The sequence below is a fragment of the Taudactylus pleione genome, unplaced genomic scaffold (genome assembly GCF_031769625.1).
Source record: "Taudactylus pleione unplaced genomic scaffold, aTauple2 ptg000265l, whole genome shotgun sequence".
Taxonomy (NCBI): Eukaryota; Metazoa; Chordata; class Amphibia; order Anura; family Myobatrachidae; genus Taudactylus; species Taudactylus pleione.
This window is the reverse complement of record NW_028284667.1, coordinates 5542556-5565678: the sequence shown is the minus strand read 5'-3', so window position 1 is coordinate 5565678 and position 23123 is coordinate 5542556. Positions and strand designations below refer to the sequence as shown.

Genomic DNA, 23123 nt, shown 5'->3' with positions numbered 1-23123 from the left:
AGTTGCAGGCATAATTTCAAAATGGCAAAATAAGATGTCCCACTCTTAAAGCAGTGGATAAGCAGAATTTGTTAGTCAAGAAATAACACCAGGATGCTCATTGGGTTCAAATAGTTATCACTACACCAATATTATGCTGGGGGAGCTTAAAGAAGGGAAAGTATTGGAAGTGTTTTTTATGTTGATTGTCACTCAGGGGCAAAAGTTGGTTATGCCCACTATTGCCACACTACAATAGTGGGCATAACCAACATGAAAGTAATATGTCTATCATTTTACCCTGTGTGATGCTACTCTCCAACCACTTATTATCTCCCTCAAAAACATGAGCAGTGATGTGTGCATTACTCTTGGGCACAAGCAGCTATGAGACATACCTCCCAACTGTCCTTGTAGTGGGGACAAAGTCTAAAGTGATGTTTATTGTAGTTTGATATTTGTAAGATGTGTAACATTTACCTGTACACTATTGTCCTGTAAACCAAGGCTGCAACTAAATAATTTACCAGTTTTATATGTAAGTTGCCAGCAGTTGATGGCTTCATCTAGGCAACAAAAACCTCAATTAATAACTTATCCTAATATAATAACTTATCACTAATATAAAGACATACAGATGTAATTTACATGAAAGAAGTCAGAGCTTTACTAATTGAATCAGAAGAAAAGACGGGTGGACAAGAAAGAAGTGCAGCAATCAGTACCAGCCAATTTTAAACCAAAACACAATGAGGGTGTCCTTATACAGTACCTCCATCGCAAACTGAGTTTTGAAGAAATTATTTTTACTTTACCTGGCATAGTAGTGGACCCTACCAAAATGAAGATATCCAGGTCCACCTGTGTTTAGACAAATTTGTCTCTTTTCAAAAGGGAAATGATCCATAACCAGTTATTACACCATCAGTGACTGCCGAAGAGCAATGCTATGTTGCCAAATTGCGCCTCCTCTAATGAAGGCAAAAATTAAAAAACCCTCACTAATTTAAAAACAAAACAAAAAATGGGCAGATGAGCATCCAAACTGTAAAAGAGGAAGAACCTTCAATGCCCAACTAATTTACAACTTCAGGAAAATTTAGAAGAAAAGAACCTGAGAAAGCATTGCAGCCAATATGCTCCAGTCAAAAAAACCATAACCCAAAGGGGTCTGTCTGCCCCGATGCAACCTGTGCTGTAGAGAATCCCACTGTTCCTTACCTGGCACAGTACTGGACCCTTCTGCAAGGAAAGTATCCAGGTCCTCATGCATGGGTAGTGACAAACTCAACTGTCCTTCAAAAAGGAAGAGCTCCAAGCTTCAAAAGCACCTTTGGCTGTTGAAGAGCAATATTTTCCCACCAACAGCCAGATTCAAAATGAATCTCAGCCTCTTGACTTACTTCAATGCCAATCTCTGGAAGGAAAAAGCTGCAACATAAAAAATGCTAAACTCACATAATTAAGATGCACCCCATCTGTTCTATCCAATTGCACATTCTCAAAACATAAGTTGGGGTGCTTGAACACCCAGTACCTTCCTAGAAATTTGGACTAAGCTGTATTAACTTTTCAATGCATGTTGTCCATAACTATACCCCCTTAGAACCCCTCCAATCCTACCAAGGTGCCATTTTTGACCAAACTATTGTTACTTTTATGCACTTTGCTCTGACCTTGGCCAAGTCAGCCTTAACCTGGATAATGTGATCAATCACTTTTAGCTTGGCCATATCATTGCTTCCAAGATGCACCACCAAACATTCTTGACTCTCCAATGGGGGACAGTAAGCCCATAAGCAATACCTCTGTATCCCCCATACCCTGAAGCAGCAGACAGTGTGCCACCCCAGGAGGGGTCCACCTTTCTATAAAAGGAGTGATGTTTGGCCCTGTATATGTATGAACAGACTTGCAAGGATTTCAATACTATCTGTAAAATGTGGCATCATGATACAATTGCTGCCTACACAAAGCAGTGACTAGCAAGGAAAAAAGAACAGGTAACTCATATGAAGGTGACAACTGTGAAAACCTCTGAGAGGCCACCAGCCAACCAGGATCACTTAAAGAAGGAAATATTAGATAAAGCCCTTCATGTCCTCATAACAATGTTGGCGATCATCATACATCCTGTGCTAGCCAAAGCAGTTTGCATGAGAAATTCAATATGCTGGTCACTACAAATGTAAGATTTATAAGACAATAACTTTCATCTCTCTAGAGTTTGGACTTAGGCAAAGGAATAAACCAATGCTATTACACAACTCACAGCCCCACACTGCTAAAATGTAGTGTACCCAGACACTTCCTAAACACTGAAACAATGTAATATTTATCTGTGTGGCATCTGCATACACCAACCATTGAGAGTCCCTTTGTCGTCTTAAATCCAGGAAGACAGTGAACAACGAAATGGTACAAATCACCATGTTTGCATTACCTCACATGGTAATCCATCTGCCTTTGCATAGCTGGTCCATTTGAGGCATATATATGCTGATTCCTTCACTGCAACAACCAGTAAAAACTATTTTGTGAGGTATATCTGTCTGTGCAATTTCACAATGTAGGAAATCCCAGCCACAGCAGAAGACATTGGCATGACTCCTCTGGTAACAGTTTCATATTAACATAAAATGCATTGCTACAAACTCTTACTTCCTAGGTTTTGCCTCTTGAGGAATACAGTACTTCCCAGTCATGCTAAGCATCTGTGTTGGCTCTCTGTGTAGCTGGGGTCAGATCTTTCCAATCAAGATCTTCCTTACATAGCCAAGAGTCTACCAATCAGGAGAAGGACTTGATGAACCAACAGAATTAATCCCTGGTACAAATGCCCTAAATTTAGCAAAGTTACAATGTGACAACTCATCAGTTTTGTCATTGTTGCATGTGATTGGCCCTGAAATCAATGCTAGCCTCAAGGAACTCAAGCACCAGATTCATTAACAGCTGCAATGCTTAAGGAGAGGAAGACTGCTGGTTATTTATTGCTTGGACAACGTGTATGTTTTTGTTCCAAAACATTATGTAATTATCGCAAATCTTGGGGGCCTACATTTCAACCTAAAATCTACAGAACCAACAGTTGCAGCACTTTGCTAGAAACCAGGAAGGGTGTAAAATGCTTTAACTTTTAAAACCTATCAAGGAAGACACCCCACAAAAATATTATACTTAATCTCCTTAGACAATCTAAATAAATGATGGTGTTTGTAAACCTCTGTCGACACCCTCTTAGGCTTCCCGCAAAAAATAATCCCATGGGAATAATGTGGCATGTGAAATTTGCTGTAGATATCCAAAAGGGATAACATCTACTGCAGAGGCACTTTAAGGTTCAAGTACCTTTCAACGTCATTGTGTCCCTAATTATTCCTAGCAAATCAGAGCATATTCCTGCATAATGAAACTTGCATTAAGCAGCAAATAATAGCTGTCAGAGAAACCCCAAGTAAAAAACTTGCCCTCTTCCCTGAGAGGATACCACCCACCATTTATCTAATTCTGAAATGCATCACCATCATCCTCTAGCCTGGTGCGCATAGTGCAGTCCTTGACTGAATTACCACTTTTGTAGATGCAGATGCATTGTTAAATACTAAGTATGTTTCTCTTGAAGGAGGCTGCATGCCAGGACTCCCTTGATTCAATGATTTCCTACATTGCTGCCCCTACTATGGACCCTTCAGTAGCTATGTCATCTTCAGCCACCTTTCTACATCCTTGAAATAGAAGCTAATAACACTAACTGCTTCCTTTGGACTACATGTATATTCTCTGGTTCATGTGCATATAATTTATCTCCTTCTGTTGCTATTCTGGTGAAGATTCCAGATAATATGCAGCAAACCTAAACAAGTCCCCAGTCTATTAGTGTAGCAATAGTAAGCATCTTCACCTTCTTTCACCTGCCTTCAAACCTTTGTTAGCCTCACTGGTAATGGTAAGCAAGTCCTTGAAATCACCCCATCTTATCCTATCTTAGTGTACTATACTTGTATGATCCTCAAAACCACATGCACTTGCTTACTCATTATTTCCCCCCAACTTCTAATGCTTCTCTTGCAAGTGTTGTGACTGCAAGAGGATCTGTTTATGTGGAAATTTCACTGATTCTAAACCCAGACCCAGAATACTCACCAGGATCATCCTGAATCTTATACTTACTGACTCCAAATGGACCATTCTCAGCCTACGTATTCTGCTGTCTAATGTGTCTGTATCCGCCAGCTCCTGGGATTCCACAAGTTGCTGCAGTACATGAGGTACACCTGAAGGCAAACCGCTGCTTCAACCTGGAAAACAAACACTCTCACCATCCACACTTAGTGCTGAAGAACCATTGCAGCTTGGTTGGGTGCAGTACCGACTTTGAGAGATGAAATGGAAGGGGTGCAGGGCTTGAATAATCAGCAGGATTGCAGCCCAGTTTATGCTGATTAGGGAGGTAGCACTCACAATACTCAGTATGCCCACTGTCTGCAGTGTTGTCAGTGGCAGGCCTGATGCAAGGAGTGGAATTGAAGTGCCGGCTGCGGCCAAGACCAGGGGAAGGGGGAAGTACTCTTCAACAGCCATAACCAGTGGACAAAATGAGAGCAGAGTCCTAGGATGTAACCAAGAACATTACTGAATTACTTATGCAGAATGTGGCATGACAGAGTGGAACACGGAAGGAAAAGTGAGGGGATGAGCTATTTCACCAAGGCACTACAGGGGGAGCAGTGTGCTTGGGACAGGGCATGGCTAATAGGAAAAAGATGACAGGAAATAACTGAATAATAGCAATGGGGAGAGGGGATGAAAGGAAAGAAAAGCAGATGAAATAAATACAATAGGAATTAAATCCGTATGGAAAAGTCAAAAGGAGAAAGACAGGAAAATAAGAAAAAAGGAAATGCAACAGGACAATTAAAACTGTTAAATTGGAAGAACCTTCCCTGCCCAACCAAATTATAATCTCTGGGAAATACCTCTCCCTCGCATCTCATATGATATCCCCCCAGAAAGGCTAATGTCATTCTCTATAAGGTATACCCTCTTTTCCCATGCAAACTGATGATGCCTGGTCTCTTTCATTACCTGGATGCTCATATACGATCAGGCTGATAGAGCCCACCATTACATTGTGCTGGAAGCTTGCTTACATTATATAAACTTTAGCATTTTTGTTGCCATAATTCTTAGTTGAAAAGAACAGTTACATATTATCTGAATATGCTATATTATTTCCTTTTATTAGCGTTTGCTTCTTATTTGATTAAAAAAGATTGACACAACCCTTGACTGAAAGTAAAAGTTTCACAATTTACATTCTCTCTAACCAAATCAGTTTCCATGCTATTACCCTTAAATCATATTTCCCATTCTTCTAAATGGTATAAGAACCAATTTCCTACCTACTTAATCTATTCATTTTATTGACATGGGACCTGTTTCGGACTCAGATAAAAGTTCAAAAGAGGCTATCAGCAGACTGCACATGCATGGTAAACAGCAAATGCGGTCTGCATTGCCTGAAGCATCCACAATGGAAAGGAACTCCATACATGTTGCATCATGACTGTGCAGTTACCATGTAAACACAAGGATAGATGTGTCTTGGGGGAGTGTCAGAGCTTCATGGGCATGTAGCCCAACTACCATGCTTGTTTGAGGCATGCGAACAGATATGGGGTGTCTGTTCCAGATGGATCTTTTCCACATACTGTAGTGAAATTAACTCTAAAAGCTGTAAGACATGAGCATTATTGTCTAAAAAGGGTATCAGTCCATCTAACACAGAACATAGAATTCAAGATGGAAGACACAAATAAAAGTTGGCAACCAATGTAAAAAAAGGAAGCAACAATATATAGTTGGTATTAGTTATATATTTTAAACATTAAGGGCCGTATTCAATTAGTTTCGCAACCATGATAAAGTTCTGCCTGCTGGACTTTTCGCCTACATCGCATCTTTTGGCCTCGGAAACTTATCGTGTGTACACATTATTCGCCGTATCCAATTCCAAAAGACGCAAAAGCGGTTACACTCCAAGTCAGAACAGGCGAAAAGTGTTGCAAGAATCGGGGAAATCAGCCTGAACCCCACAAAAGGATGCAGAAACATTGGGGATCAATGTAGTAGTGCCCGATTAGTCCTATTAAAACTGTTTGGAGTACTTAAGTTGGTACAGTTGCCACTAATTAGCGTATATGCACAAGTGGTGAAGAATGGCATAAAGCAGTTTTTGTAGAAAAGAAGTAGTCCTGGCAGATTTTGGGTACCTGAAAATGTGTGCAAGCAACTTTTAATGTCTGTAAAGTGAAGTTTTAATAAAAGTGAAAGTCCTCCATCATGAAAGCCCCCATCATGATGCGATCCCAAAAACACTTGGCCCCTTCTTAGAGCACCCCCAGAACCTTACTTCGCTAGTTTTTTAAGTTGTCCCCCCACTTTGTGCTTTTTCGCCCCCAAAATGAAGTACTTAAATAGGGATTTTTTGATGCAATTATCCTTTGGGGAGCTGTCCCAAGGGTTCTGCGTGGTTTCCCCACCTTTGCACCCCAAAATAAAGAAGATGCACTTCTCTTCTCCTGCTATTCAGAGGTAAATCTTTTTCGCCTATTACATTGCATTGACTTTCTGCATACATGAAAAGTATTGGGAATTGAATACAGAGATAAGTTTCCGACTGGTGAAAAGTCGCAATCGGCGATACTTTTTCGCGGATCTCGGCTTTTCGCTTCTAATTGAATACGGCCTAATACACAGATGTTCTGTATACATATAAATAAATGAACAAAGAATAAAAAATAAAAATTGTGCGTTTGTGTTTAAAAAAAATGTCAGATCCTACAGCTGCTGATAAACACATTTCAATATGATCCACAGGAAAGAAAGAAAGAAAATACTAAACTGGAAATCTCATCACCAGGGCAACTCAATTTTCTTTATCAGGAAAAAGTTAGTTTAGAAGTAGCATAGGAAGCATCTGTTATCTTTTGATATAAGAATATCTTCTGATTGTTTCCTTAGTGTACTGTATGGAATGCAACAGAAAATGTAATGCATGGATAAAAACTGGCTATGTGGATGATCAACTTCCAATTACTAATAATACAACAATATGAAATTATACTTTTACTGTTTAACATCTGTTACCCTACATTTATTTCAAACATTGTTTTCTTTTGCATAATACACTTTGATGAACATGCATAAAATAGCAACATCTACTTTTATAAATGAGGAAAATAGCCTCTTACACATCTAACAAAATTATACTTTTATGCTTGCAGATATAGCTATTTAGCAAGCACTATTTAATCCCACATACTTTAGCAGACGGTCACAGAACAGTGTATGAGATACAGTTAATGCTTCAGGGAAAAGTCATAAAATGCTATCTCTTTCCCATCACATCAGTGGCTTCAGTCTGAACCTACGATGTTACAAACCACCACACCAGTGTTTGTAATGGCTCTTATAATGATTCTGAAATGTTCTTCTCATTGTTAACTTGTTCATAATTATAATGCAGGTTTTGGCTAAATGATATGCTGTGGTTATGATTTTGACATGCTCTGCCCTCACCTCCTTTCTTTATTTCATTTTATACTATTTAAAAAAATATTAAATAAAAAATATCTTTGAAAAACATTAGTCAAGATAATACAAATGATTAAAATGACATTAAAAGTAAAAGGGCCACCTGATCAGTGACATCGAGGACATGCAAAAATCAATCATTCTGAGTTGCTCTGTAGGTGACAGCTAACCTGGGAATGTCCCCTTTGCACAGCCGTCACCCATTGAAGAATATCCAAACTAATAACAGGAATACTAATTTGTTCAATGGGCCTTGCCACGTAGTAGTAGCAGGTGGTTATAGGAAACAAGCCTCACAACTGCCCACTGCAGTCAGGGAAAGTGATTTTTTTCACTTTCCTATCAATGGAATCAGTGAAGCCACACATGCGCTGTGATGTTGTAATGTGCATGTCGTAAACAGCTGAGAAAGCATCTTCTTCATTAGGGAAGATTTTCTCTCAGTGGAGGTGGAGGACGCTATGGCCCTCATTCAGACCCGCTAGCAAGTGCTATGCGCTCGCAAGTGGGTCGATGGTAGTGCATTGCGCATGTGCGGCGCGCGCAAGCCCCGTAGCAAGTGAGAAATTCACTTGCTCCGGGGATCTCTACAAATGGGGAGGCTGTCAATGTTGATCAACAGCTCGCCCCGTTTTGTAGGTGGGGTGGGGGGGTTGCTGGACAAACAGAGGCGTTCCTTTAGGAATGCCTGCCTACTGATATCACTCGTGATGTCAGTAGTGAGCTTCCTGCTCTATTATTTTAAACAATTAACATTCCCTGGTATTTCCCATAGCAGGCATAAACTCATTCATATAGCAAAAAGAGTACCATTTGCCCGTAACTGGAAAAAAATCATCACCAGAATAAAGGGACCTCCAAAGACTTGGCACCACAGGGTCCATCTCATTTCTGCCCTGTGTCCCCTGATATTTCCTCCCACACAGTGGACAGGGAGACTAAAGATGTAGTCCATCCTCATCAAAGAGATGTGAATTAAGTGACCACAAGATGGCTAGAGAAGCCTTAACAGGTCAAACTCCTCCTTGCAAAGAGCAAACAAAAGTTTTTAAATTTGCAAGGTTAGCTTTCTGCTCTATTTTAATTAAGGAAGATGAATAGGTACGTCACAGCCATACCAGTCTTCCTAGTGTGCAAACCTTTTTTGCTCCTGACATTGATCCCTCTCTAAATGCCTTGGTGAGTGACAAAGTTTCCACTGACTCAACTGACAAAAGCTTACATAAAATACAATATACACTGATGCTGCAGATGCACTACTATAAGTAGTAGACACAACTAAAAAGGATGGTGAATCAGTCACATCCTTAGAAACATTGGTGGTGACTAAATATGCATTTCTAAAAGCTATCAGAAGGGAAACTCTTATAGTATGGTAAACCTTTAATTATATTACAGACACTCATAGAGCCAGGTGGCTTTCCAGAGCAGGTATGGTGGGTCTCACACCAAAAGGCATTGACTACCTTAAATTTACAAATGCAGACTTGTTTGGTGCAGAATTAATAGACAAAGTGAGATCCCAATTTCTACAATGGGGTTGAGCATTCAGAGCTGGGGGCACGATTTAAAACTCTAATGGCTTCACCAGAACACAAAGAGGAGCATATAATGGCAGCTCCTACAAACTCAGATGAACTACCTCTACTAAAGGGGCAAGCTCAGATAAAGAGAGAAATGCCAGCCTGTATAAATTTTCCCCATATCACTCTGTCCAGCTCTTATACAAATGGATCCAGATTACTTTAGACAGGTTGTTTTTGAAAACTGTTCAATCTGGCATAAATTTGCCATTTTCCACATCAAACCAGTCTTATATATAAAAATTGCAGCTCCCATATAGGAAAAATATTAGGGGGTCTTATTCAGAGGTGTACTCTGTGCAGAGTACAAAGACATAGACATAGAGGAGCAATTTTTTTGCTGCTGTAAATGCATCTAAGTCGCACCACGCACCCAATTGTGTCTGAGCACTCACCGTTCTAATTTCAGGTGCAAATAGGGAGGAGTATAGTGATAATGTAGTAAGTGTTTCTGGGCAGTAACAGGAAGGTGTCTTTGTGCACGCATGGAGATTGTCTGTATTTTGGGTGTGTCATGGGTACATCTGTGAAAGTGTTTTCATACACAGACGCTCAACCGCTCACAAAGGAGGCCATACATTGATGAAGAAACTGCACCTGCCATATGTTATGATTCCTGGCACATGCCATATGTTATGAGTCACCAGTCCTCAGGTGTAATATGAGCTGCAGTTCTGGAAGCTTCCATAGGTGCTAATCTTCTGAGCCTGTTCTTTAGCCAGGTCTCAGGTAATTGCCTACTCATCACCAGCATGGATTACACCTGACACCTGGCTATTTAAGTCTGTCTCATCCAGCACTAATTACTGGATCATCATTTGTCTCTGGATTCTTGTTTTGTTATGATCTCCTGTGTTTCTTGTACCTGCCAGTTCCCAGAAGGAACTTCTGAGTACTCAGCAGGTTTGCCATTGTGACCACTCTAAACTCTGATTACATTTATTGCAGTTACCTCAGTTTGATTTGTATATATTCTGGACTCACAGTATTTGAACAAATGCATTCTGCTATTACTTCTGTATAAGCCTGCATTGCCATTTCTAAGTATTTTCTGTTGTTGCTATGACCTCCTGGTTAACCTACATTGCCTCAGTATGAGTATTTCAGTCGTAGAAGAGCTACTCTTTATCCCAACAAGAAATTATTTCTGTATTAAAGTAGATCTGAAATATGCTTTTCCCATTTACCCCAACCATGAGCGTCTGTTAAGGTTCATTTCTAAGGACCAACTTTTACAATGGACGGTACTGGTATTTGGGTTAGCGAACACCCATCCTTCCTTCACCTGGGTGATGCAAGGGGTACAGTTCAACAACAATTTAGATAATATTCCTTTAATCCACTCAGCTTTGGAAACTCCGGGGACTCATCAAAGCATCAATCTATCACTCCTACTAGTTATATGATTTACAATTAATTATCTAAAATATATTCTAACTCCTTCCAGTCAAAAAACGTTCTTGGTTTTCTCCTGGATGCCCATTATTTCTCTTAGCATTCCCATGGGGAAATGGAGAGCAGTTCAGAGTTCAGTATCTGTGTTTATTCAGACAGTACATTACTCTCCAGGAGCTTCCTGTAATTTGGGGACAATGTTGGGTCTTTCCCCATGATATTTTCATGTGTCTCTTCTTTGCAGAAATTCCCAAAGACTACTGATATCTGTAATCCAAAAGTTCTAAAACTGGACAGACACCACTCATCTGTCTTCCCAGGTCTATCAGGTGATAGTGGAGTATCACACTTTACCTATCCCAAATTTCAAAACTCTAATAAAACCTCCTCTAGTTCTCACAATTGCATCATGTGCTTCCCTTTCAGGTTACGGAGCTTTCACACTAAACAAAGTGAGAAGAGAAAAATGGCCATCAGAAAAGTCTCTACTTCACAAAAATATTTTAGAGCTCAGAACAGCTAAGCTAGCTCTTCAATTCTTTGTACATTTTTAATTGATAGTACTCCTATTATCCTTTGCCTAGATAGCATGACAGCAGTAGTTTATATCAACAGGAAGGTAGGGATTCATCTCACTTTGACAGGAAGCTTTAGAGATGTGGCACTGAGCAATAGAGAGAAACATTGTTCTCTTGGCTATATATGTTCCAGGGAACATGAATGAGTTAACAGATTCCCATTCCATTCAACATTTATCTGTAGACAGTATTTTCCAGAACTTATACCTACCATTAGAAGCCCCAACAGTGAATCCTCTCTGAATGTTTGTACACTTGTATGTGTATCCAAAACTTGGATACACACGCCCTCCTCCAACCCTATTATTATGTGTTTTGTTCAAAATCAAAATGGAATGGGTACCAAAGATTACCCTAGTCTACCCAGCGTGTCCTCTAAAGTGTAGTTCCCCCTGATCTCTTATCTCAGTATAGGCCCCAAGATACCTCTAGTCTAGGGCTTTCCAAGGATTGTTTCCAAGGTGCAATAGACATGCTAAAGTCTTTTCCGTGGTGCATGTGCATGTTGATGGAAACATTGCTAGGTTGTTAACGGACTTACTTAGCTTCCTCATTAATTAACACTTATTTAAGACAAAGAACAAAATCTAGCTATACTTCCATGTTAAAATAATTTTATTTGTGATGTTCTCACAGGAATATGTCACAGGTGGGTTCTCTACTTCAATTATGTCTTAATTTTCTAGCACACTATTTTAATCTAGATATAGTCTAAGCCACAATCATGTCATATGATTCAACTCTCACACTTTTGGTTCCTGGATTTACAGAGAACACAATGTACCTTTTCGTGCTCAGACATATTCCTCTATCCAGGCCTATTTGCCCAAATATCAAAAGATCTTGGATATTCATCCACTCTTGTCATTCTTATCCTCATTAAGTCTTATTCTATTATACTTTACATCTCAAGAAAAATGGTGTTTCTCTAAGCCTTGAATTTTTGCTGCTTACATTAATTGATATTTTGGATCCATGGCTAACAAAGAACACTCAGGGCTTACATATAGATCTAAGGGTTACATCAATAATTCAATTGTTGGCAATTCTAATGTAAAATGTGATATATTTTAAGATGATAAGGTGTCAAATTAGTTTGTTGTTACTTACTTGGCTACTTACCTTTCTCTCACAGCACTAGCTGGAGTACTGTAGATGTACAGCAATTATTCATCACTTGCCGACCAGCTAGACCCTCTACAAGTAGAGGATGTATTGTGTCTGCCATGAAAGAGGCAGGCATTGACACAGAGAGATCTTTATATGGTGGGGCTGCTACACCATTATACAATAGACTTCTGTGAGAATATTACCTAAATATAACTGGAGATCTATGGGGTATATTTACTAAAGGTTGATTTTAATTGATTTTTAACTAATTAAAATCAATGTTGTTTTTCTGGGGCTAAATCACACATTCACTAACAGACAATTTTTGATCTGTTTTTTTAAGTATCAGTACTTGTGTGATTTAGCCCCCAAAACACATCAATTTTGATCAATTTTCATCAATTTAAATCAATCCAAATTGATTAAGATTGACTTTTAGTAAATGTACCCCCTAGTGTTTTAAAAAAAATTAGGTTCCTCTGATCAATGACCTGGTATGTAGTACTCTGCTCACCTGTTGCTTGCAGGAATTTAAAACCATTAAACTTTATTTGTTTTATAGATTAGGATTGCTATGTATGAATAGCTCCCATCCTTACCCTCCCAATTTCTATTGCTATCTGTTTGTTTTGAAACTGCTATGAATTTCTTCTTTGCATGCTCATCACAGGTCTACCAATTAATCCAAAAAAGATACAGGGGATGGTCCATAAAGACTGTAAAGTTTAATTCCTCACATGCTTTCAGAAGTCTTTCCTAAAACTATAAAAAAGGGAAACACTTACATACAAATTTCCCTTGATGAAACTGACATGGTGGAAACTTTACATGGCCTGTTATTTCAGACTTATGCTTTTTTGTTGACAATAATATTATTTATACGTTATGCCTGCTAACATGGAATATGTGGTTTCATGATCTTTAGGACTTGTTTTTTTTGTTCTTGTAATAAAGTAGTTTATGTTCCACTACTTTTTCCCATCTCTCAGTTATTTCATGGGAAATCTTTTCTCACATCACCTAGTATATTCTGGGAAACAGGATTGACACCTATAAGTTTTTCAGAAATCTGCCTTAGTGTAGCAGATGCTCTTTCATCTGTTTGCGGGTGAGGCCCACACCACTGCTCATGCATGACTTCACTGAATCCATTGGAAGAAAAAGAAAATAAAGAAATCCACATTTGATGCCCTCAGGGCAGTTGTGAGGCTTGTTGTCTATATTTACAGTACCTGCTGTTGCTAGGTGACAATCCTATTCCCTATAACAAATAAAGTTTGGATGTCATAGAGTCATGTAAACTACCATTATTTTTTTCTCCTTTGGGTAGAACATTTTTTCATTACACCAAGGGGCTTATGTAATATTATTATTATTTTTATTATTACATTTTATTTATAGGGTGCCACAAGAGGTCCACAGCGCCATACAATACAGTAAAGGGTACACAGAACATTACATTACAATACAGTAAGCAACTTCTAGACAGAGCACAAGTAACAATTAGCAACACAATTCTCCATACACAATACAGCTTGGAAGGTGAAGGCTGTCATAGCAGTGCTAGAGAAGAAGACTGTGAGACAGTGGGGAGGAGGACCCTGCTCCTAGGAGCTTACAATCTAGGGGAGAGGGGAGACAAACAGATGACATGAGGCAAGAGTGTGTAGAAGGGGACCTGAGTGCAGGAAGTAGGTGAGGTAGAGATGGCTGAGGCAGGAGGGACAGAGACTTAGTGACGGTTATGTGGTGCAAGGGTATGCTTTGATGAACAGGTGGGTTTTCAGTGCATGTTTGAAGCTCTGCAAGGTCAGGGAGAGCCTAATTGAGCGTGGGAGCTCATTCCAGTGAAGGGGGGCTGCACGAGCAAAATCTTGGATACGTGCATGAGATGAAGTAACCAGGGTGGAGGAGAGGTAATAGTCATTGGCAGACCGAAGTGAGCAGGAGGGAGTATGTAAGGAGATGAGGTTTGGGATGTAAGGAGCAGTAGAGTTAGAGAGGGCCTTGTATGTGAAGGTGAGGAGTTTGAAGAGGATTCTGTAAGGGAATGGGAGCCAGTGCAAGTTTTGGCAGAGGGGAGCAGCAGAAGTGGAATGGCGGGAGAGGAGTCAAGCTGTCACATTGAAAACGGATTGGAGGGGAGCAAGATGGCAACATGGGAGGCCAGTAAGGAGAAGGTTGCAGTAGTCAAGCCGAGAAATGATTAGTGAATGAATAATCAGTTTGGTAGCATTCTGGGAGAGGAAAGGCCTAATATGAGCGATGTTGCGTAGCTGGAGCCGACAGGATTGAGCCAGAGATTGAATGTGGGGTGTGAAGGAGAGGGTGGAGTCAAGGGTGACACCCAAGCAGTGAAGTTGGGGGACAGGAGAGATGATTGTGTTGTCAGCAGTGATAGCGAGATTGGTTGGAGTGGAGACTCTTTTAGGGGGAAAGATGATGAGTTCTGTTTTGTCCATGTTGAGCTTCAGAGAGTGCTTGGACATCCAGGAAGAGATGGCGGAGAGGCAACTGGTTACCTGAGAGAGGACAGATGGGGAGAGTTCAGGAGAGGAGAGGTATAGTTGTGTGTCATTGGCATAGAGGTGGTATTGGAGGCCAAAGGAGCTGATGAGTTCTCCTAGTTTAAAAGTGTTAAGGGAGAAGAGTAGTGGGCCCAGGACAGAACCCTGTGGGACACCAATGGGAAGGGTGGAAGTGGGGGAGGTGGAGCCAGAGGAAGACACAGAGAAGGAGCGGTTGGTGAGGTAAGAAGTGAACCAGGCATGGACGGTGTTAGAGATGCCAAAGGTCTGAAGGGTGTGAAGGAGGAGAGTATGATCCACAGTGTCAAAGGCTGCAGAGAGGTCCAGGAGCATGAGCAGAGAGAAGTGGCCCCTGGATTTGGCTGCAAGCAGGTCATTGGTGACTTTGGCCAGGGCAATTTCAGTGGAGTGACATTGGCAAAAGCCAGATTGGAGAGGATCAAGGATGGAGTTGTCAGAGAGATAGCTGGTGATGCGGCTGTAGACAAGCCGCTCAAGTAGTTTTGAGGCAAAAGGGAGAAGAGAAATGGGGCGCTAATTGGCAGGTGAGGAAGTTTCAAGGTTGGGTTTTTTAAGAATAGGTGTAACAAGAGCATGTTTGAATGATGAGGGAAAGATGTCAGTAGAGAGAGATAAGTTGAAAAGGTGAGCGAGGTGGGAGCAGGCAGTGGAGGAGAGGGAGCATAGAAGGCGAGAAGGGAGGAGGTCAAGGGGGCAGGTGGAAAGGGGAGAGGACAAGATGAGGGAGTGGACCTCATCACCCATGGTGGGGCTGAAGGAGCACAAGATGGGGTGGCTGGGAGGTGCTGATGGTGGGGGAGGTGGGGTTGCAGCAGGGAGATTGGAGGATATACTGTGACAAATTGCCTCAATTTTAGAAGAGAAAAAGGAGGCAAAGTCAAATGCAGTGAGGGAGGATGGAAGGGGTGAAGGTGGGGGGCAGAGGAGAGTGTTGAAAGTACCAAAGAGGCAGTGGGGATTGGAGGACTGAGAGGAAATGAGCGACTGGAGGAAGGATTGCTTGGCGAGGGAGAGGACCGAGCTGTAGTAAGAGAGGACAAACTTGAAGTGAAGGAAGTCCATCAAAGAGCGAGATTTCCTCCAGAGGCACTCGGCTGTGCGCAAGCATTTTTGGAGAAACTGGGTCAGTTTGGAGTGCCAGGACTGGGGTTTGGACTGATGGAGGGGGACAGAGGAGGAGGGGGCAACAGAGTCAAGTGCACAAATGAGGGTAATGTTGTAGAAGGAGGCTGCCTGGTTAGGGCAGGCCATGGTTGATAGAGGAGAAAGGAGAGTATCAAGTGAGGAAGACAGGACAGCAGGGTCGAGAGACTCAAGATTGCATCTGGTTATGGTGGCTTTGGGTGAGGGGAGGAGTGGAGGACTTGAGAGAGTGAAGAATAGTAGATGGTGGTCCGAGAGGGGGAAGGGGGATTTGGAGAAGTCAGAGAGAGCACACAGATGGGTGAAGACATGGTCAAGGGAGTGGCCGAGGAGTGGGTAGCAGCGGAGGTCCATTGAGAAAGTCCAAAGGAGGAGGAGAGGGCAAGAAGATTGGTGGATGCAGGATTTGTGATGTCAATAGGGATGTTAAAGTCACCAAGGATTATAGAGGGGAGGTCAGCAGAGACAAAGTGGGGAATCCAGGCCGTAAAGTAGTCAAGGAATTGGGTGGGGGAGCCTGGGTGACGGTAGATGACTGCAACACGGAGATGAATTGGGTAGAAGAGACAGATAGAGTGGACCTCAAAGGTGCAGAAAGAAAGGGAGGGCTCAGGTGGGATAATGCAAAAGGTGCAGTTGGGGGATAAGAGGATGCCAACTCCGCCAACTTGGCGGTGTGAGCTGCAGCCTCTGTGGGAACTCCTGTGAGTCTTCCCACATTTTTAAAGCAGCAATCATCTGAAAGGCAAAACCAGCTTTAAAAATAAGGGAAGACTCGAAGGAGTTCTCGCTGCAGCACACAACAGGTTAGATAAATTCTAGATCTCCATTACAATATTACAATCTACACCATCTTGATGTATCAAATCACATTTTTCCCATAAATGGCTGCAATCACAAAGTCTATGTGCTTGATGTCAAATAAGAAGTCATTTGTATTTTATAAATTAGTTAATGTATGTAACTAATAACAACCATGTGGTGCACGTTATGCTAATTACAACATATATCATATTGGATATATTACAGTTTTGCTATTTGAATTATATTTTAAACTAAGTCTTCAATAGGTCATCTATACTCATAATAAAGTTGTAATGGTCATTCCTGTACATAGAATTTTTTTTGAGAAATGTACTCCTTGAAAATCTTGTTTGTCCATCTACTCATTTTGGCATCATGCAAAAACTAAGGGATGAATTTAGATTGCGTTTTCAATATTATATAGCTGAGTCACCAGGAAAGAAACTGAGGTATGTATTATCTCAATGTGACATCAGGGAGAGTAGCAATAAAGGAAAAACCAGGTGCTCCTTGCATGCTCCTCAAGCCAAAAGTGACTAGATGTATATATATTGGGACATATATACTTTTAGGGACTGTTTATGAACTATGGAGACAGCATTTTTCTATCAGAATTTTCACAGGCTCCTCAAGTCCAATATACATATATTGCACACCCTGAATGCAAACAGTTACACATGTAAGCAAATATAAATACATAGGTATTTATATCTCAAGATCTATTTTGTAGGAATTCTAACTATATATTAAGCACTAATCAGGCAGCTTATATTAACTAATGAAGTAATAGTATACATGTCAATCAACTAGATGACACCACAAGACAAATACTACATATCAAAGAGTGATTGTTCATGTTATAGGCAACCTTTCAGAATTACAGTAGGTTAAGTAGCAATGGATTTGGGATCTACAATATAGTGCAGCTGTACTACCAGCACACAGCAAAGACTACCAGCACACAGAAGATCTTGCTTCTGCTGAACTTTTCTCCACCCAAGTTATGCAATGGAACCTGACTTAAAGTCACTGCTCTACAAAATTACTAGGTGTAAAGAAACACATTAGGGAAGATTGCCTTTATCCTGAATACCCACACACCTATACTGCTATGTTGTGCACCATTGCTACATAGTGGTGGGAACCCTGCAAAATCTGCACTTTACCGCTATAAGAAATAAGCGGCTACTGGTACTTATACTGTTACACAGTTTACTATTGATACAGACTGCGAGGACCCAAATAGAAAGCCTGCACAATCTGCGATTAACTGCTACCAGAATAAGCGGCTATTGGTACTGATATTGTCTATTGCCCTGCCACAAACTTTACATCACTCCCTGTGACAATTGGGAACTGTGCTTGGATACGTGAACACCTGGTCGCCACCACCTCCCATAGGGTAGAGACGGCGGTCTCACCCTAGAGAGAACATGAGGATGCCAACAATATATATGGATCCTGGAGGTAGCCTCAGCAGGGAACAGATGGATTGGAGACCTGTGTGCACACGCTGCTGGGGTAAGCAGCTGGGAATACCGGACTATTAACAACACACATTACCTAATTGAAATATATGTGACTACTTTGTTGCAACTAGTGGAGACATAGGGCTCTATTTATCAACATTATTTTTACTAAAATAATGTGAAAAAGGGTGTTTTCACACCCTTTTCACATTATTTTAGTATCACTTATAGTTATTACCGGGCAATTGGAGTAGAATTTGTAAAATTCTACTCCAACCCCTAAGTATCACTTATTTTTAGTAAAGCAGATCATATTTACCATAACTGTAATGGGAAATGTGATCTGACCATAGTTACTAAAAATAAATGTGAAAAAAATATCGGGGGAAGCCCTGTGATAATAACGCCACCTGGAGGTGGCGTTATCCAGGGTCTCCCCCGGTTACCGGCCTCCTGCCCTGCTCTAACGGGGAGAGCAGAGCTGGGAGTCGGTCCCTGTAATTAGCTGTGTGGTCTAAACAGACCGCAAGCTGATTACTGTAAAAAAAAAGAAAAAAAAATAGTAAAAAAAAATGTACTTACCTGACTCCAGGGACCGGTGATCAGGCCTCCGGTGATGTCTCCCCTCTGGTCAGCTGGTCTCCCACAGTGTACTGCTGCCCGGTCATCAGGTGATCGGGCCCCAGTGCAGTATGGGAGATCACCTGACCGGAGGAATGGAGAACATCACCGGAGGCCAGCAGTATGCAGGTAAGTGTAAGTAAGGGAGAGGGGGGTTGTGGGGGGGTCCGCGATCATGGGGGGTGGGGCTTAGCACCGGGGGGTAGCAGCGGCGATCGGTCAGCGCATGCGCAGGCACTTAATCATGGTATTTTTTGCGAAAATACCGTGATAAGGCTCCGAAGGGGATTAGCAGGGACAGAGCTTTATCGCAAGCTCTGTCCCTGCAAGGGATTTGTAGTAAATCCCTGTGATATTGCCTGAATTTGCAATGCGAATAAATAAATAGAGCCCATAGTCACCAATTTATAGAGAGTTTTCTCCCACCTACTTACACCAGTATCTCCAAGGTTTTGATAACCATTGCTTCTATTGTCTTGGACTTTGTTGCGTGGTAATGCAGGATCATTAATTTCAATTTCAAGCTTTGACATTTAAAGGACACTTACATCAATATATTCTTAAATATACTAATAATATTGAGAAAGGGTCCTCCGGAGATGATATTGGAATACCATCATTAGATCCATTTTTATATATATTTTTTATACATTGTATATTCATCTGTTATTTTTAATATATTTTTTATGCTGGGACCCATGCATGAATGTTAATTATTAATTTAATATTAATAAATTGTATTATCTTCTCATATTGTGTTTGCACTCTATAACATGGTCAATATAGCGCAGTTCTTTTAGAAGTACAATATACGCTCGACAGAGGAACCTAATTTAGGCACAGGTTCTATTGGGATCTAGCGCAGGTGAGACTGTGTTTCTACCACGTACACCCTTTATCCCCAATGATTTTCCTTTTCAATTTATGTGCCTACAGTTTCCTGTAAGGGACAAATGCTCAGGGCTGCAGGCATAGATCTCAGGACCAGCTGCTTCTCCTATGGGAAGCTTTACGTGGCTTGCTCACAAGTTAGTAGCCCCAAGCATCTATTTGTGTTAATCCCTGAAAATTGTAAATATTGTTTACAAAGACATGTTGTGTTCAATGTCTACAATATAAAATATACATCACAATATTAGATGCCACTACTGTCTTTGCAAAATTAGTTCTGCTGAGAAATAACAGACATCCACGTGAGCAAAGCTGCGGGCAAGCGCTAATGTTCTCCAATGCTCTAAATCTGGCTTTTGGAAACTAGTTATTTCCAGCTATATTTAATAGTTAAACGTGACCAGTAGCAAGTACATGTGTTACACATTAATACACTTTTCATGAGAAAAGTAAATTATTATTTAAGGCATCTCACCTTAGTTGAATAACAGGCTTTATCATGACCATCTTAATGAATGATGAAAAATGTTTGTATTAGAAAACAATAAAAGTGTAATGGCTGATTGTAAGTTTACAGTTATTGTAGCTTGCTTTCCATGTGTTAAATGTTTCCATTGCTTTCTAAATGGCTCTCAAAGCTGCTGCGCCCTTGAATTATGCGCTGATCTGGGTGCCGACATTCTCCAGCAAGTGTAACAGTGTCAGGGGAACAGGTACCATCTCCTGGGGTATATGGCAGGATGCAGCAGCTGACAGATCACACAACAGTCCATTAGTGTTGTGCCACTGGCCTCAACCAGTTTATTAAGGAAAACAGAAATAAAAAAAAATATCAAAACAAATCCTTTCCATACGGAGCTAACTACACAAAAGATATTCCTAACTCACTAGTAAAACACCAACACAAGAAGTTTTACCAGACAACGCTCACTGGTTTTCAAAGCCTCAGGTTTCTCTATGATAGAGACTGCAGAGTCTCCCCCAGGCAGTGTGAGAGACTAATGATCTGGCTGTGAGCCCAAAGAACTGAACTGGGCCTAATGGATGGAGAACCTGCCCTCTCTTCTCACATTCAAACCCCAGGAACCTAATCTGGTTCTTACCAAAAGCCCAACAGCTCTCAGCAGATCCAACACATATATAAGAAATCTGGGGCAAATATACTTGCCTTCCATCACTAAGTCCAGCACTCATGCAAACTTAAAAGGTATAGATGCCTTGGTGCCCCCTCAAAGGTAATACACAGCAATGGAAAAACAGGCAGCACTCAAATGGCTTGTATATGAATAACACAGCACAAAGTCACAGGTAGGTGCGTCCGACGTTTTGGTTTTAATAACCTTCTTCAAGGACAGATATATATATAATATATACATATATATATATATATATATATATATACATATACACTGTATATATATATATATATATATATATAAAATATATATATATATATATAATATATATATATATATATATATATATAAATGTATATTATCATAAATCTAGGCAGGTTTGTTCACAGTAGTAGTAATGTTCTTTATATCTATGTCATCCTACAGAAAATGTATTTCACATTTTTGCAACAAGTGTAAGGTGTTATTGGTTTTCTGTATTTTCTTCATGTTACACGCTATTTATTTTTGTATTTGTCATTTTCAGCTGAAAGAGATATCAGCGTCTATTGTGGAGTGCAGACAATTACAATGAAGATAAACTTTTGCACAGTTCTCTTTTCTGGTTATTCAGAAACAGATTTATCACTTAATGGAAGACATGGAGATGCACATTGCAGAGGATTCATAAATAATAACACTTTTCCTGCAGTAGTAATTTTTACCATCAACCTCAGCACCTTGGAATCATGTGGAAATAGCTTAGTGGTAAGCAAAACTACTCCAAAATAGCAACAAATTGGCCATAGGCAGTGCTTTTGATTTCAAGATTTTTTTCAAACTTTTTCATATAGAAACAATTTGTTTATATAAGATGTTCCTTATATCTAGATTTGTTTTGACTGAAATATTTATTTAACAAATTCCACCTAGGAACAATTAAAATAAAATGTTATCACACAAGTGAATGGATCCTATTTATTAAGTACATTCAATCCGCACTACTCTTAGTGGAATATCTATCAAACAATAATTGCAGGATATGCCTTAAAAACAATGGCTTTCAGGGTTTCACGCAAATAATAAGCCTTGTAAGTATGTATGAAGGGAGGACCACAGCAGATTTAAGAGATATCAGATAATCTGCTGTAGTCCTCCTGTTTTGACTGAAAGCATTCTGGAGCTTGGTCCCAGTGGCTGTCATCATCTGTAGTCTATGGGTTACTTTCTGCATAATTTACCAGGAGAGGTATCCGAACATGTATGGTTTGATGACCGCTCATGTGCAGTACTGTGGTTAGCCCCCAAACCAGGCAGTAAAATGATTGACCATCGCAGGGACAGTCTTTTATCAGAGTCCCTGCCTCTAATTCCTTATTGTTGTGATAAGCGGAAAATAGAAATTATAATTATTGGGTCTAAAACCAGTAAATGAATACATATGCCCCTTATACACACTGGGCTACACTTACATTAGGATAATATTTAAATAAAACCTAATGGTGCATGCACACGGTCAGATTTATCAGATGATCGATGAACGATGAATGATTGATCAATTTTTACCAACGATTTGAACCATTTTACAAACGATTTGAATGATTGAATGATTTCAGACTATTAAAATGAATTCAATTGTTCAAATCTGACTGCAAACACATCAGATGTCAGATATTGTTAACTGGCATCAGACATGAACAACTGAACGATTTTTAAAATCGTTATCGTTCAGATCTGACACAAAATCTGACCGTGTGTATGCACCATAACTCTACTATTGGAAAAGGTCATTTTATTCCTTTCTATTTTTATTTAGCTATACTCTTTATTGCAGTGATAAGCAACAGGTGGTCCTGGGGCCACATGCAGCCATCCAAGCCTTTACTTGCAACCTCCAGTTCCTTACTGTTTTGTTGTGATTTAGTTTATAATAGCTTATAAGCCAGTTGATATGTTATTAAAGTAAGGTGTCTCTTAACTGGCATCAGACATGAACGATTGAACGATTTTTAAAATCGTTATCGTTCAGATCTGACACAAAATCTGACCGTGTGTATGCACCATAACTCTACTATTGGAAAAGGTCATTTTATTCCTTTCTATTTTTATTTAGCTATACTCTTTATTGCAGTGATAAGCAACAGGTGGTCCTGGGGCCACATGCAGCCCTCCAAGCCTTTACTTGCAACCTCCAGTTCCTTACTGCTTTGTTGTGATTTAGTTTATAATAGCTTATAAGGCCAGTTGATATGTTATTAAAGTAAGGTGTCTCTTCCCTTGATTAAAT

General features: G+C 40.2%; 1 protein-coding gene across 1 annotated transcript in view; it reads left to right on the top strand.

Moving 5' to 3' along the window:
* LOC148513972 (zona pellucida-like domain-containing protein 1) overlaps nt 1-23123 on the top strand; it is an 89856-nt gene that overhangs the window by 5799 nt on the left and 60934 nt on the right. Inside the window, exon 2 of the mRNA XM_088481190.1 lies at nt 21384-21604. Coding sequence (XP_088337316.1) covers nt 21384-21604 — 221 coding nt within the window. The remainder of the gene's footprint in view (nt 1-21383; nt 21605-23123) is intronic.